Below are 17,776 nucleotides of genomic sequence, written 5' to 3'. Positions count from 1 at the left end.
GGGGGAGGTCAACAGCAACGTCTAATGTTCGGGCAATTGTCCATGCACTACACATTTGCACACCACCACTCGTCTCCTCCTGCATTGCTGTGGCCACTGCTTCCACTGATGTTTAATCAATTTGTTTCCTCCCTTTACGAGGCTGCACACGAAATTCGGATTTCCTTATCATTTTCTCCATACCCACGGCAGTCATCAGACCAATGCCTTTTTTGAAACCCTTCAGTGTCTGGAACTTCTGCAGAGTGACGTGTGCACAGTCATCATTCTGGTAATACAGCTTTAAAAGCTGAGTGCGATCCTGCATTGAGAGAGTCATGGCAAATGTCACAGACATGAAAGGAGGAAAAGCCGTGTACCTGGCATGTTTATACTAACTTCAATGGGTCGTGCGCATGACAGGTGTTTTAATTTACGTATTCTGACACATACAATGCCATCTAGTGGTCAGTTTTCACACTATTTTCTTTCTTCTGCTGTACGTTTTCCCCCTTCTCCAATAATATTCTGTTGCAATTTGACGTCATTCTGACCAGTGGTGTTATTTATAGTGCGTTTTGAAAGTTTAACTTTAATTATAATCACCCTGTACTTTGTGTGTGTCACCACGATGAATGAATCTTGGTGCTGATGAGAAAGAGAGAGAGAGAGAGAGAGAGAGAGAGAGAGAGAGAGAGAGGGAGGGAGGGAGGGAGGGGGGGGGAGCGAGAGATGGATGAGGGAAACTGTTGGCATTAATGCCTTGCCAGCTCCTGTAGAATGACAATGGGCAGACCGCCATGATTAATATTCCTTTGTGACCACGAGACCACCATCAAAAGTTTATGTGACCTCATTTCTGACTCACAGCAAAGACCTTTAGAATTGAATCTAAGGCACTGGAGCACAGTTTGGTAACTTGGAATTTTATGACACAAATTGCTTCATACTTTCACCGCTAAGACTCAATCTAGTTATCTCTGGGTTTAGTGTGATTTCACCCATCCATTCCTCCTTGTGTTTCATAGATCCCACCAAGAAAGACAACCTGCAGGGATGTGGAATGAGTCAAAGTATACCTTAACAAAAGAAAAGCATATTGGAAAAGCTTAACATGTATATTTATTAATAATAATATAGTATCCCTAGGCTAATTTTAATCAAGTAAATTACAACGAAAGATGCTACTTTGAATAAAGCAGCTGCCTCCTCAGTGATAATAAATACCCACTTTTTATCTGATATTGGTAACTTAATATTTACTTGATTGCAATGATATTTCAGCAACCAGCTTGCCCTTTTTGCAATGAATTGAAATTACAAGTGGTCAATGAAATAAAAAAATACACTCCTGGAAATTGAAATAAGAACACCGTGAATTCATTGTCCCAGGAAGGGGAAACTTTATTGACACATTCCTGGGGTCAGATACATCACATGATCACACTGACAGAACCACAGGCACATAGACACAGGCAACAGAGCATGCACAATGTCGGCACTAGTACAGTGTATATCCACCTTTCGCAGCAATGCAGGCTGCTATTCTCCCATGGAGACGATCGTAGAGATGCTGGATGTAGTCCTGTGGAACGGCTTGCCATGCCATTTCCACCTGGCGCCTCAGTTGGACCAGCGTTCGTGCTGGACGTGCATACCGCGTGAGACGACGCTTCATCCAGTCCCAAACATGCTCAATGGGGGACAGATCCGGAGATCTTGCTGGCCAGGGTAGTTGACTTACACCTTCTAGAGCACGTTGGGTAGCACGGGATACATGCGGACGTGCATTGTCCTGTTGGAACAGCAAGTTCCCTTGCCGGTCTAGGAATGGTAGAACGATGGGTTCGATGACGGTTTGGATGTACCGTGCACTATTCAGTGTCCCTTCGACGATCACCAGTGGTGTACGGCCAGTGTAAGAGATCGCTCCCCACACCATGATGCCGGTGTTGGCCCTGTGTGCCTCGGTCGTATGCAGTCCTGATTGTGGCGCTCACCTGCACGGCGCCAAACACGCATACGACCATCATTGGCACCAAGGCAGAAGCGACTCTCATCGCTGAAGACGACACGTCTCCATTCGTCCCTCCATTCACGCCTGTCGCGACACCACTGGAGGCGGGCTGCACGATATTGGGGCGTGAGCGGAAGACGGCCTAACGGTGTGCGGGACCGTAGCCCAGCTTCATGGAGACGGTTGCGAATGATCCTCGCCGATACCCCAGGAGCAACAGTGTCCCTAATTTGCTGGGAAGTGGCGGTGCGGTCCCCTACGGCACTGCGTAGGATCCTACGGTCTTGGCGTGCATCCGTGCGTCGCTGCGGTCCGGTCCCAGGTCGACGGGCACGTGCACCTTCCGCCGACCACTGGCGACAACATCGATGTACTGTGGAGACCTCACGCCCCACGTGTTGAGCAATATGGCGGTACGTCCACCCGGCCTCCCGCATGCCCACTATACGCCCTCGCTCAAAGTCCGTCAACTGCACATACGGTTCACGTCCACGCTGTCGCGGCATGCTACCAGTGTTAAAGACTGCGATGGAGCTCCGTATGCCACGGCAAACTGGCTGACACTGACGGCGGCGGTGCACAAATGCTGCGCAGCTAGCGCCATTAGACGGCCAACACCGTGGTTCCTGGTGTGTCCGCTGTGCCGTGCGTGTGATCATTGCTTGTACAGCCCTCTCGCAGTGTCCGGAGCAAGTACGGTGGGTCTGACACACCGGTGTCAATGTGTTCTTTTTTCCATTTCCAGGAGTGTATATGAACATTTCCTCCAGACAATGCTTGCCAAAGCAGAAACTCTGCCAAGTGCATCATCTCACCAAATGTTCTTACTATGTGCAAATTTCACTCACTAAATCTCTGAAACAAGGAAAGTAAGAGCTCCAAGCATATTTAGTACATTAAAATCTGCCAAAAGGAGGTACAATTACAATTTAACTTGCAGGTGAATTGTAAAGGAGTTTCCTTTGAGTGTCACTTTGGATCATTTGTAGGAACATAGACTTCCTGTAGGCCAGGTGAAGGGTTAAGAATTGCAGTGCCAGTCATGTTGTCTATCCACATTTTGAAGTAGCTTTTTGGTGAGGTAGTAAGGAAAAGATTAAGAATATTAAAGGAATATATCTCTTAATTTATTTGGGAGTGTTTAGGGCACATTGAACTCTATGAGTGAAACGTTAATAGTCCATTCTGCCTTCTGATGTTAGATGAGGAGTTGGACGAATAAAGGAGCAATGATACTGATACACAAGTTGCTCTCGTACTTGTAAGTTAATAGACTCTTTGCAGCTTATTCACTCTGTGTTGTTTACCCATTTTCATTACTGAGAGCTTTCACAAAAATATTTGTGGAACAAATTCATGAAAAGTATTGTCATTTTCATTGTGTACTGTGATTTTATAGTTTATTTCTCACTCTGAATTTTGTATAAAAGATACTGAAAAGACAATTATATGTCAATGCACAGCTAAAAAATAGAATGACAGCAGAAGCAGTTACCATGTAGACCTCTTCCCATTAGCAGACCAAAACGAACTATTGTTAATAAAACCCCACAACCAAAATATGTTCATATGATCTTCACCTATCTCCATAAATTACTAGCAGCAAACAGCGGATGAATATAACAAACTCTGAAATGTGTTATTACTAGCAGCAAAAAGTGGATGAATATAACAAGCTCTGCAATGTGTTTTAAGTTTAACTCCAGCATTAAGAATTATCATTTAAAACGTCCCCGAGTGCCCATGTGTTGGTTACAGATTCACTTAACCTTAATGTGAAAGAAAATATACAAAAGATGCAACCATTACTTACTTAGACAGGAAATTCCATCCTTCTTTACCCCCCCCCCCCCCTTTTCTCCAACAAATTTCTTGCGACCTCTCTTTTCAATTTTATTTACACAAATTATTATTCATGTTGACGAGAATAAGTTTGTGTGATGGATAGCTAACAATGGGATGAAATTATCTTAATTTATAAGAGGTCAATTATTTTCAATGGTATTTGTGCTCTATGCAGCCATTCTGCATTGCATCTTGTAATTTTGCTTATGTTACCTCTATCATCCCCCTCATTTTTATTACTTTCTTATTTATTGAAAATGCCAACTCACTCAACCTATTTTAAATGCTGCATTAAGGTTTCATGCTGAACTATCATCCTTTACAGAGAGCTTAAGGTGGTATTTTACACTTTGAGCAAAACTCTCTGGATACCAGTCTCAGGTAACAGTTTCATCCAACACAATGGTGTGCCCCCTTCTACTTTTTCAAATCTATTCACTGTAAGCATTTTGTAAAATCACTACACTCCACAATGCTTTTTGATCCCTTTCAAAGCCTTTACAGAAAAGGTCCAACTTAATTCTTGGTTAATTATATACCACATGCTCTCACAAAACTATTTTATCATTCTCCTAATAGAGGAGAGAAGCAAACCTGTGGTGTCTGACCATGTAAAGTGATAAATGTAATTACACCTGTGCCAGTCCTCTGACAGCTGCTTCTATCAACATTTAGCAATGCACAACCTGACGCCCCACTTTTTTCAAACACCTTTCTTCCATGGAGCTACTCCACTTTCAGATGTAGCAAATATTCTAAATGCAATGAAATATTTTAATGAGATTGTTGTTTTACTGTGTATCATAAGCTGATTATTCTGTGCCTAGTTGTCAGTTTGTTTTGTGATGTTATTTACTGATTGTTGTGATTCATGCTTACTGTCCCCTTTTAATGGAATTTTGATGTCATCTACAAATACAGGGTAATTCTGTGACAATGTTACAAACTTTGAGGGCTGATGGAGAAGGCTAAATGTATCAGTTTGAGGTAAGGTACCATAGCCCTGAAATGACCAAGAAGAAAGGTATAAGAAAAGATCTGCTTAATTTATGCCTTAGCCTTGCACAGCACTCAAACTGAGGGGCCCAACTTCCAAATGCTTATCATGACTTACAGAATTCTCACTGAATACTCACAGATACCTTCAGGTAATTTCTCCTGTTGACGGACAAGTAATGGCCCTTGTAACTTGATAGCAAAGGGACCAAAAATCCTAAGTCTACAATATAGTAATAATGAATTTCATTTGCTGCACAAGTTTCACAAGGTACTACTTTTACAACAGTTGTTCCAAATGACATCCCCAAGCATCAATTCAGGCATGGCATCATCAAAGTTCTGTGATACCCATTTTAATATCCCTGGTGTTGTTCGAACAGTGTCATAGGCAATGAGAATTCTTGTCAGTAGATCCTCTTCATTCTCGACAGGTGTCTTGCATAAAAGGCTTTTCACATGGCCCCACAAGAAGAAATCAAGGGGGATGAGCTCCAGGCGAATGTGCTGGCCATGAAACAGGACCTCCTCTACCTGCACACTTTTCAGGCAATGTCTGATCCAGGTGTTTATAAACCCTCAGTTTAAGGTGAGGTGGGCTTGCATCATGTTGGAACCACATCTGGTGACGAAGAACAAGTGGGACAGTTCCAGTAGCCTGGGTAGTATGTCTCTTTGTATACTGGTGCACTTAAGCAGGGAGAAAAAAAGAAACAGGCCCAGTGCATAATCACTGACTGTGCCTGTCCGCACATTGACTGATAATCTGTGCTGGTGGCTTTTCACAACTATAGCATTGAGATTCTCACCCTGACACAACTATTGCGACTATTTAGCATTCCATCTTTGGGGTGAAACAGGATTCATCTGTGAAAAGCACAAATGCAAGAAAGTGAGGATAGACTGTGAGGTGATGCAAGAAATATTGTCTGAACTTGACATGAGATATAAAGTCAGCAGGAGTCTAAGTATGCACTTTCTGTGGGAGGTAGCTACACTTACTGTAACACTCAACGCACAGTACTCTGCAAAACATTCATTTTACATGCAACTGGTCGGGTGATGATTGAAAGTGTCTCATCCTCTTGTGCAAGCAAATTGGGAGTCTGTGTAATTAACTGTCTTCCTTGGCTGTTTTACTGTGATACCAATTGCCCTGTTCCACATAATTTTTGGAACAGTCTAGAAGTTGTGGTGTGAGCCAGATGTCTTCTATGTGAATATTTGGTCCTGTACGATCTTTCCACTTCTCTGGTACTTCCATTTGCTTACCCATACATGAAAATCATACCTGTAAATTCCATCACCTGGTGCTATTCGATTTGGTTAGTGATGATCAGTGTTAGTACTTCAACCTCTAAACACAGACTTCAGTCTACTACAGTACAGATATTGTACACCAGGACTGGTCATCTCAGTACACAATATGCCATGGTTCAAATGGCTCTGAGCACTATGGGACTTAATATCTTAGGTCATCAGTCCCCTAGAACTTAGAACTACTTAAACCTAACTAACCTAAGGACATCACACACATCCATGCCCGAGGCAGGATTCGAACCTGCGACCGTAGCAGTCCCGCGGTTCCGGACTGTAGCGCCTAGAACCGCATGGCCACCGCAGCCGGCACACAATATGCCATTTGCATTGGATTAGCTGAGATACTATCTCAACCTCTACATGTAAGTGCTCCTCAGCATTGCTACCCTACAGTTTTAGTGACAACAGTACTGGTACATGTATACCACAGTCAGAGGTATCAGAATGATTTTCACTTATAACTTTCAAGTCAGTCATCTCTGGACCAAGGTCCCCACCTCAAATTGGTATATTTACTCTTGTCCATTATCCCTGAAAGCTTATAACATCATCGCAGAAGCTCCCTGCATAATACTTTCAGGAGCACTCATATTTAAATGTACATTGTTAATGTACAAAAGGAACAGATGTGGTCCCATTACTGGTCACTGAGGTATACCATACTTAATTAGATTCAAATCTGATAAGTGTTCAGAAATAGTTTTAAGGTAGACATTACTGTGCTACATGCTTACTGCTTGTTTATGACTACTCAGGACGAAGCTTATCCAACTGTGGGACAGAACTTGAATACCATACTGTTCAAGTTTTGACAGCTGAATCTTAAGGTACATCCTATCATAAGTTTTCAGTAGATCAACAAATACTCCTTTTGTTTTGTGTTTCATGTCTGTCAGACTCAGTATTCATTTACTACATTCATAAGTGGCTATTGTTGTTGACCACTTATTACTGAACCCTTTGTTGTTCATTACATAGGATTTTCTTTTTATTTATAAATTCTGTAAGTCTGTCACAGACATTTTTAAGAAATATTTTTGAAATGCAAAAGGAAACTGTAATGGGCTTGTAGTTGTTTACATTATCTCTTCCATCTTTTTTATGAATTTGAATTACCTTAGACATTTTCAGTACATCACAAAAAGTGCCCCTTCCACCCCCATTAACCATGGGCCCTGCCAAATTCAGTGGCTTGAGTGCCTCTGTGATACAGACAGCCACACTTTAGGTGCAATCATATCAGAGGAGTAATTGTGGATGATGATGATGATGATGATGATGATGATGTGTGGTTTGTGGGGCACTCAACTACATGGTTATCAGTGCCCATACAAATTTCCAACCTTTGCTCAGTCCAAACTTGCTACTTTCATGAAGAGTAACTGTGGAGAGGCCAGACAAACATATGACTGCTGCAGAGGGGCTGCAGTGTTTTTAGCAGTTGCAGGGGCACCAGTCTGAATGATTGACTGATCTGGTCTTATAACATCAGCCAACACAGCTTTGCTATGATGGTACTGCGAAAGTCTGAAAGCAAGGGGCAACTAAAGCCATTACATTTCCCGAGGACTCACAGCTGTTCTGTATGTCTTAATGGTGATATCCTCCTGGGTGAAATAACCAGGAGGAAAATAGTTATCATCTGGATCTCCAGATGGGGACTATTCAAGAAGATATTTTCATCAGAAGAAACAAAAGTGACATCTGGATCAGAGTGTCGAATGTTTGGGTAGGTAGGTGAGATAATTTTAAAAAGAAAATGGATAGGCTGAAATTAGGTATAGCTGGTCAAGGTAGGGCTGTCAACACAGAATCAGATAGGTGTAATACAGAAGTAGGTCTAATGATGAATAAGAAAAGAGGAATGTGATAAAGTTGCTACGAGCAGTGTCGTGAATCCATTATAGCAGCTGACATAGACATGAATGCAACATCCACCATAGTAGTACATAGACATGAATGCAACATCCACCATAGTAGTACAAGTTCATACGCTTGCTAGCTCAGCAGACGACGATGAGGTTGAAATGATCTTGACAAAAAGGAGGACACATTTTGAGGCATCAAGAAACTGTCAGTTTGGTAAGTGAGTGCAAATGGATGTAGGCTGCAGCAGTTATGCAGAGATAAAAAGGCTTGTGCAAGTTATACTACAGGGTTTGTCCATAAAGTAAAGAAACTGGCCACTGAACAGTACTCCAGTTGCCAGCAGCATACTCCCTGGTGGGGGGATTTGTGGTGGAAGATCTAAGTTACGCAACACATCAGGTGGCAGTCGCATCCAAACACTGACACAGTGAGGATCACACGTGGCACAAGAAGCTGTTTTTGAATTTTTGTCATGGCAGAAAATGTGAAAAATGGAGCTTTCTCTGAAGCAGCATTACACAATTAAATTCTGCTTTCACCTGGGAAAAACTGCTTCTGAGATGCTTGCCATGGTTAAGGAGGCTTGCAAATATGACACCCTGTCAAGACCCAGGTTTTATGGTGGTTCAGTGAGTTCAAGAACAGACGGGAGACCACTGAAGACATGGAGCAATCTGGATGCTCTGCAACAAGTGGTCTGGATGAAAATGTTGAAGGTTTGTGTGAAACTGGTGCCAAATATGTTGAGAGCTGAGCAAAAACAATGATGAGGTGACATTTTCTGTAAGATGTTGGAGCAGTTAAAAAGTGAACCCGACTATTTAGACAACATAATAACAGGTGATGTATAATGGTGTTACAGTATGACCCCAAAACCAAGTGCCAAAGCTCGGAGTGTTACACCTCGATTTTTTGAAGCCCCAAGAATGTTGAAGTCCAAGGTCAAGACAATGTTCATTGTCTTTTTTTGACAAGCATCAGGTGATCCACAAGGAATTTGTACCTCCAGGACAAACCGCCAATGCCATTTTCTGCCAAGAAGACCTTTAATACCTGTACATAGCCTTCAAACAGAAACAACTGGAGAATGCCAACCCCCAGAACTCCACCACGACAATGCTCCAACCCACACCACTTTCTTTAAGACCAACTACTTGGCCCAGATAGGGGTTAGAACCTCACTGCAGCCACCATACAGCCTCAATATGAGCCCACTAGACTTTTTCCCCAAAGCTCAAGAGATGCCTGAAAGGTCACCATTTTGATGATATTCCCACCATCCAACAAGCTGTCAGGGAGTCTCTGAAAGAGGTTACCGCAGCTGACATCCAGGGAACCTTTGCAACGTTGGCAGCAGTGTATCTATGCCCAAGGAGACTAGTTTGAAGAATTTAGATAGTATATACCAACTGGATCAATAAATTCCTTATACCAGACCAAGTATGATTACTTTACAGACAAACCCTATGACATGGAGAGCTGCATGAAACCAGTCTTAGGGCTGAAGAATACGACGGCAACAACAACAATAAAAACAGTGAGCAGTCACATATGAGTGTAACTGGTTCAGTTACATTTGGAGCCCTCTTCTTTAAGATTGTTGAATGGTCACCATCAATACCTGTGGAGGTGGAGTCTCCTAGTCTTTTAATTGTATCTGCTACATCATTTTGTGTGACAGTGCTGATTTACATTGACCTATTACATACAATTATCTTATAGTTGTTGGATTGGGTACTCTTATTTTTGTTTGATTTTATCATATTATCCACAACACCAATTTGTAAGGTGATGCCATAATATACAGTAGTGGCCCATATGAGGGACTCACAATGGACATTGCACTCCACTTTGTATCATCTACTGCAGAGCTGAACAACTTGCTGAATTCAAGTGCCTGCTCGGGCTCTGATCATGAGCAGAGTAGTTGCAGCATGGCTGGGATTGAGGGAAATGCATGTACACCATATGAGTGTGACAACATGGGAGAAGAACCAACTGTGAAATAGGGGGGGGGGGTGAGGGGGGGAGGAGGGTCACAGTTCACAGTTCTGTCAGCAGTGCCATCTAATAGCAGCAATGGTGAGTTGGCATTGTGTAATACTGACAATGACTGACAATGTCTTCACCTTTCAGTCCACAGTGCAAGAACAACAAAGGACTTTTACACAAAAAGTTCAATTTACAAAGACATTACATGTCTTACCATGTCAAAGAATACAGAAATGGAAAATGCAAAGTGCTGTGGTGACACAAACAGCTACCAGCAAACATACATCAGGCAGCAGCACCAATGCCTGCACGCCAGCAGACCAGAGGCTACAAGAAACTCAAGCTGGTGAGCTGCACCACCAGACCAACAGAGAGCTGTACCACCAGCACACCTGGACACACACGCAGTTACAATCGGTGTGTGCAGGCAAAACAGTTTCCTACTTCCATGGAAATCAATTGGAGCCAATTACACATGGGTATCACTCCATGAGGCAATTATTTAGGCTCACTCTCCAACTCCAGAAGTCAATTCCAGTGCAGTGAACAGTGACAGAAAGACTTCGCCATGACATCACTTGCTACAATGTGGATGCCTCTCCACTCTCCATGTCACTGAGGGACCAGACTTCATTAACGTAATGGTGCCATGCCGGGAAGCTTTGGTATACTCTGCTTCACTACTACTTCACCACTTTGACTGTGTCAGACTTAGTGGTGGTAGCATTTGTACAAACTTAGTCAATTTCTCTGGTTCTCTCTCTGTTCAGAAGAGATCTCCACAGGATTCATGGCGTCAATTTCCTCCTGTACTGCTTCAGACATTAGTCAAGTCCATGCACATCGTCTTGTGGCACTTCTGTGTGCTGGGGGGGAGGGGGGGGGGGCGGCTGCACAACATTTGGCAGGTGTACCAGTTTCTTTGGTTCTTCAGTTGCCCTTTATTTTGTTATTCATGGTGCTCTGAATACTCTTGCTGCTAATGCATGTTACCACTGGAAGGTAATTTAAGAAGACACTAAGTCTACACTGTCAGGATGTTTCAGAACAGTGCATATTTTTCTACAGAGTGAAAGATTCATTCTGGAAATAACACCTACACTGTGGCTAAGTTAGTCCTTGGCAAAATCTTTTCTTCCAGGAATGCTAGTCCAGGAATAAAAGAGAGCTTCTCTGAAGTTGAGAAAGTAGGAAAAAAGTACTTTCTGAATTGAAGCTATGAAGGTGGGTCATGAGTCATGCTACTTCAGTTACATACTTGACCCCCTATTCCATAGGCATTTAGTATGTTTACAAGGCAGAAATGGGAGAATGTGCAGAAGGCTTCTCATCAGAATGAGGCCTTTTCCCCCCCTTCCCTCCCCCCCCCCCCTCTCTAGAGAACAGTTGCAAGTTAATACACTATTGCATACTAACTAATCACTGAGCATGGTGCCTTAGGGGTTAAGACTTTGGACTCACATTTAGAACAACTGGGTTTCAAATTACCACCTGCTCATTCAAATTTTGGTTTTCCATAGTTTCCCTAAATCACTTAAGTCAAATGAGGGGATGATCCCTTCAAAAAGGACACAGATAGTTTCCTTTTCATCCTTTCAGAAATTTTAACACGTATTCTGCCTCTAATGACCTCACCATTGATGGGACATGAAACTGTAACTTCCCTCTTTTCCATTAAATCTATAATATGAGTCTGAGTCTGTCATAAATTAAAACATTGAGCTGAACCATGTGTTAAACATGGGTACTTCCATTGTGAGGAAACTGCAGGTACACTTCATGGACTGGCTCAAAGCCTCATCCTACCACTAGCTTCATCCATTCCTCAGTAGAAGCTCTCTCCTGATGCTGTGAGCCTAGCAACTCCAGAAGAATGTGTATGTTGGGGAGTTTGGCTTCTCCACATTCCCAGTGTTATTTTTGAGAGAAAATTCTTCTACCATTTGAGGAGTGTAAGCTGTATTGGTTACTTTGCAAAGAATAGAAGAATTTGATCTCAGTAACAACTATTTCACAATTGTTCAGCAGCCAAAGTTCCTAACATAACAATTTTCGCAGAGTTACTAATGTCTAAGAATTGTGGGAGAACCTCTATAGAATTCAGAAGAAATGAGGAGAATCATTTGGCAGGTTTAAGTTCAGTGTGGATCCATGAAGTGTTTTCAGAAGAACGGTTTGTAGTACTGCACCTACGAAAGACAGGTATGTAGATTAAAGTCTTAATCTGACACACTTTTAACTTGACATGCACTATTAGCACTATGCAAAGAGCAGAATTCAATTTACGTATGGGTCACTTAAGTTTGGTGATCTGCCAAACTCTGAATAAGCCTTGTGATTTTATCACATTAGATGTGTGTGTAGGAAAAATCACTTGTGCATTAATAGAGGAACTGGGCATCACTAGCGTATATTTTGGTAATGAAAGAAATGTTCATCTCTGTAATTTGGGCACCAAGGGAGGTGGGAAGTGATGGCATATAATTCCCGATCATCAGACTGTACACGAAAACATTGGGCTACACATTGAACTTCTTCACAGTATCTCTTTGGCTGTGAGCATATGAAACTATTGATGATGATCCATCTGTCAAGGATATTAAACACAGCAGTCAACTTGGTGCCATGTTTTGGTACTAGGTTAATACAAACTCATCACAGTTGTCTAGACTAAATAGGTAGACAACTTTCACAAATCGTAATAGAAAGATTCTGCCTTTAATGAAGGAAGAAATCCTTTCAAATTAGGCATCTGAAGAATCTCTTGCAGTCTCAACACAGAATTGCTATCACAAACGCTGCATGACTATGTTGTGATCTCTGGCTGTTACACAAAATAGCATTCTCCAGCACTAGACCTTTAATATTTCTAGTGAAAAATATTTCCTGTTATCTTGGTAGAAATAGAATTTTTAGAATATACTTCCCTTATATTACTGATCCCAACTGTTCAGTATTGCGCAAACCTTTCAATACTATTCACTTTCCACGACAGGTTTTCAAATATAAAAAAGTTTCACCATCCATATATTTAGTACTTTCATATGCATTTGACTTCAGATTCTCATATGTTCATTATTATAAGAACTAAAATGGTTAGAAAGATCCATTTGTGGCAAACATCTGACAGGACACAGTACTGAAGTAATTATAAATTTTACAAAGTACCATGTCCATAATCTCAACTAATGAGCTGATTTTGGATAAACAGAATAGATTTTAAGAAAAAATACTTCACCTGCACAAGTTCTTGTACCATGTCCAAAAGGAGTCAGCAGGTAAGGATGATAACTTGTATTTCCATTTCCTCTGAGCCATCGATCTGGGAGATATATTCTTGCATCCTTAAAATACTTCTCAGACAGGAAATGTACATTTGGAGTAAGATCTACATGTGTCTGAAAAATCAAAGTATTAATCATAGACCATATCAAATAAAAAACTAAATCTGAACATTTGTGTTTGAATTACAGTTTCTAAGCATATCACATTCTTCATTATCCTTGCTAAGTGTTTTAAACCGAGCAAGATAGACGGGTAAATGTTTTCTTCTCATAAAAGAAGACAAGAATACTCTCTGAAAAACTATTTATCTAAGCTTCTTGTGCAAACCACTATTTCTTCATCTGGTGAAATGAACACACTAAGATCTCTACAGTCAACAACTATCCAGTTAGGTTTCTAAATACTTCATGTACGTTTTCCCATAAAAATCTCAGCAAAACATTAGGACTCTCAGCTGAGTTGTCTGTGACTTTGTTGTATCCCACTTGTTCAATAAATCTGAAGTTTCTCACAAAAATGCATTGGAATCATTGGAAGGAAGATGATGTTCTTTCTGCAAAATACTGTTGCCTAAATCTGTAGCCACTTAGTGGCAAGTGTCTTCTTGTAACAAATTATTTTTATATAGTATAAAGTGTTGTGTCTGTCAGAGCTTGTGTGTTTTTGTGGCTAGAACATACAGTGTATAGCAAAGGGTATTTCATGAACCATCAACACCTACTCCAGTTGCAAATGGTACATGGGATGTATTTAAACTGTTTGTGAGTCACCACATGAGCTCAAATGTTTCTCATTTTACCTTCATGATCTTCTCGTGAGCTATACGTAGCAGGAAGCAATATATAGGTTGACTCTTTTCAGGAATGTAAAACCTTAGGATTTTGAACTAAATCACACCACAATACACAGTGCTCTCCTCAGTCACCCACCACTAGTGTTGGCTAAACTCTTGCATCTCTTTTGCGTTTACTAAACAAAACCATATTGCAAGATGCTGCTCTTCTTTGGCTCTTCTGTATTTCCTATATCAGTCCTGCCTGATAAGGATCTCAGATTGTGGAGGAACTTAAGTATAGTCTCCAGAATGAGATTTGCACTCTGCAGCGGAGTGTGCGCTGATATGAAACTTCCTGACAGATTAAAACTGTGTGCCGGACCGAGACTCGAACTTGGACCTTTGCCTTTTGCGGGCAAGTGCTCTACCAGCTGAGCTATCCAAGATTGACTCACGACCTGTCCTCTTCTGGTTGGCAGAAGAGCTTCTGTGAAGTCTGGAAGGTAGGAGATGAGGTACTGACAGAATTGAAGCTGTGAGGACGGGTCGTGAGTCTTGCTTAGGTAGCTCAGTTGGTAGAGCACTTGCCCGTGAAAGGCAAAGGTCCGAGTTCGAGTCTTGGTCCGGTACACAGTTTTAATCTGTCAGTTAAGTATAGTCTGTCTGCAGACTGCACAGTAAGCTGGCGAGTCCCTATTCTATCTACCCCACTATGCCACAATCAGCAACTACAAGTAGTTTCACAAGGTCGTTTCTGTGGAACGCCTTTTAAATCAATTGTGATGCATTGCACATATATGGCCAGGGAGATTTTATTTTTTACTAATTGCATGAACAGCATACTGGAATTCATAACTAATATAACTAATGCAAGAAATGCATATGAGCATAATCTATGTAAATCAAGGCATGCAGCACTATGCTGCTAGAGGGGAAATTGATTCTCTGTCATCCCGCGTGGCAGCTGTAGTGTTCTTCTGGAAATGTTCATTTCCCACACCACAAGCAGTGATCACTCTCCAGTTTACAGACAGACTATATAAGTAAAATGAGGGTCTTGTAGATTACCTCCTTCATGGGTGGACTACACAAGTTGTGAATTCTTCTAATAAATCTCAGCATGGCATTTGTCTTTACTGTTATTAGTTTCCTGTGGCTGTTCCACTTTAAAGCTCTGTTGAAAAACTCCCAGATATTTAATGGTTATGACTATGTTCAGTGATTGTTCAGCAATTGTGTAATCAAACAATAAAAGGACATTCCAGTTATTTATGTAAAATACATTACATTTGTTAATGTTGAGGGACAACTGTCAATCACCACACCAAGCTTCAATCCTCTGCAGATCTTCCTGGATTTTGATACAATTTTCTAGTATTGTGCGTCTCAGTGTACAATAGCACCATTTGCAAACAAGCTCATGGATGATATACTGATGTTATCCATTAGGTCATTTATACACATTTTGCAAAAAGAGCACCACATACAGCTGTATGATAATCTTTAATGAAATGCAACTGGTTACACGAGCTATAGCCACATCCTGAAGTGTATAACTAAACAGGAAACATCTGAATGACTATCCATTTGCTCCAGCGGACCCATGTCATAACACTACAATCACATAACTCTAATAATGACAATTACTAAACATACTAATTACACTTTATGTCATTAGAGACACTGATGTAGGAAACAAGGGAGACCCAACCTTCACAAGTGAATCGGCATAACCCCCAAATGCAGATAGTCAATTAGAAAAGGAAACACATGGTGTATATACTTAATCTTCCATAAAAGTGGGGTAGAAACTAATAACAATAATAATAATAATAATAATAAATATGGAATAGAGGGACCCTGGAAAATAGCCTGTACCAAACCAACAGTTCGCATACTTACAAACAGTGACAGGCCCTGTGAACAGCAACAGTATACCAGCCACACTGACCACCTAGCAAAGTACTGGTACTTAGAGCACTAGTGCTTGCATTACTGAGAGCACCTCTGCAAGGTGGGATGAGCAGCAGGTTAATGACATCATGCACACATACATGCAACGAGGAAAAGTTGGTGCCCTCCATTACAACCAAGCAATAATCATTAGCCACATCAGTATAAAACATTACATATTGCATAATAAAGCATACATGATCTCAGTTGCAAGAACAAAGAAGGAAGCCCAGAAAAATACTGAAACCAAATTCTTAGGACTTTGGCTGCAGAGTAACATTAGATGGAATAAGCATATTGAATATCTCAATGCAGAACTGAGCAAAACATGTTACCTTCTTTGTTCATTAAAATCATGCTGTAGTGAGAAAACAGTATTGAATGCATATCATGCTTACTTTCATTCTCGTCTTAGATATGGGGTCACCTTCTGGGGAAACTATAAAACAGCTAATAGCACTTTTAAACTACAAAAAAGGGCCATTAGAATCTTGTTTGGGTGCAAGCCTAGGGTCTCTTGTAAACCCCTGTTTAAGAAATCTGGTATTCCTCCATTACCAGTGTGTATACATTATAGAAACCCTTTTGTTCTTCAAATTAAATGTAATAGGCAAGGACCGGAGACTGCAAAAAAAACTGTGATATACATGAGCACTTTACCAGACAAAACAGAAACTTACAGCACAGAAACTTACAGCACTGTGCCAAAAAGGTACTTTTCACATGGGAGTTAAGCTTTATAACAAACTTCCTGAAAACATAAAAACTATCACTGAGGTCAATACATTTGGAAAATCTCTAAAGTCATATTTACAGCATCACTGCTTTTACTCCATTGAAGAATATTTAAATTTATGAAATGTGTTATATAAATACTTAAGTGTAAAGTGTATTATTGTAACCTTAAATATGTATGCCTTGAAATGACTTTCAGCCTGTATTTTTATAACTTGACTTGTCCAATGTCTTATGCATAAGCTGCTATGTAGACAAAAAAAAAAAAAACCCCTCGCTCCCCGCCCCCTCCCTTTTATTATCACTGTAGGTGCGATGACATCACGAACAAGATACCAATATGCATACAATGGGTGAAACAGAACAGAAACACAGGTGGAGCACAGGGCTAATGGAATCAAGCTCTTGCAGATGATAAAAATTAGACAAGACATCTGTGATGTTGCAGCTCAATCTGGCTATTAAGTGTGTGATGCTGCATATTATTTCCCTCTCTTCTAACACATTGAGGGCTGTCCATTTCCCTCCTTGTGCAAAATGTTTAAGTTACTGGACAAGCCACTTTCTGAATGGTCTTGCTAATGTAAATGAGTAATCAATGAGGACCCAGAATTGGTCAAATTTATTTATTTATTGTCCTCTGAATCAATACTGTACATGACATGCACATGGTGATGCACAAACATACATTTGATGTTGGACATTGTGATAATTTGCTGGCATGAAGTTATATGCCAAAAGTTTACACAAACATGAGCTTACATACATATTTTCTGAGAAGTTATGGGCACATGAATTTATGGACACACAAATTACATACTCAGTTGCACATTTGTATTTTAGTGCTATATTCCTCTAACACATATACACAACAGTACCTGGTTGGATATTCTTTCTGCACTTAATTTGCTTAGTAGCAAATGATATACACTCCTGGAAATTGAAATAAGAACACCGTGAATTCATTGTCCCAGGAAGGGGAAACTTTATTGACACATTCCTGGGGTCAG

General features: G+C 40.9%; 1 protein-coding gene across 3 annotated transcripts in view; it reads right to left on the bottom strand.

Annotated features, from left to right (window-relative positions):
* LOC124555532 (probable cytochrome P450 CYP44) overlaps positions 1-17,776 on the bottom strand; it is a 260,162-nt gene that overhangs the window by 27,615 nt on the left and 214,771 nt on the right. For all 3 annotated transcript variants that reach the window (XM_047129486.1, XM_047129487.1, XM_047129488.1), the window contains exon 9: positions 13,257-13,416. In XM_047129486.1, the coding sequence (XP_046985442.1) occupies positions 13,257-13,416 (160 nt within the window). The remainder of the gene's footprint in view (positions 1-13,256; positions 13,417-17,776) is intronic.

Source organism: Schistocerca americana, chromosome X (genome assembly GCF_021461395.2).
Source record: "Schistocerca americana isolate TAMUIC-IGC-003095 chromosome X, iqSchAmer2.1, whole genome shotgun sequence".
NCBI lineage: Eukaryota > Metazoa > Arthropoda > Insecta > Orthoptera > Acrididae > Schistocerca > Schistocerca americana.
Note: the sequence above shows the minus strand (reverse complement) of the source record. Positions and strands in the feature narration are given on the sequence as shown.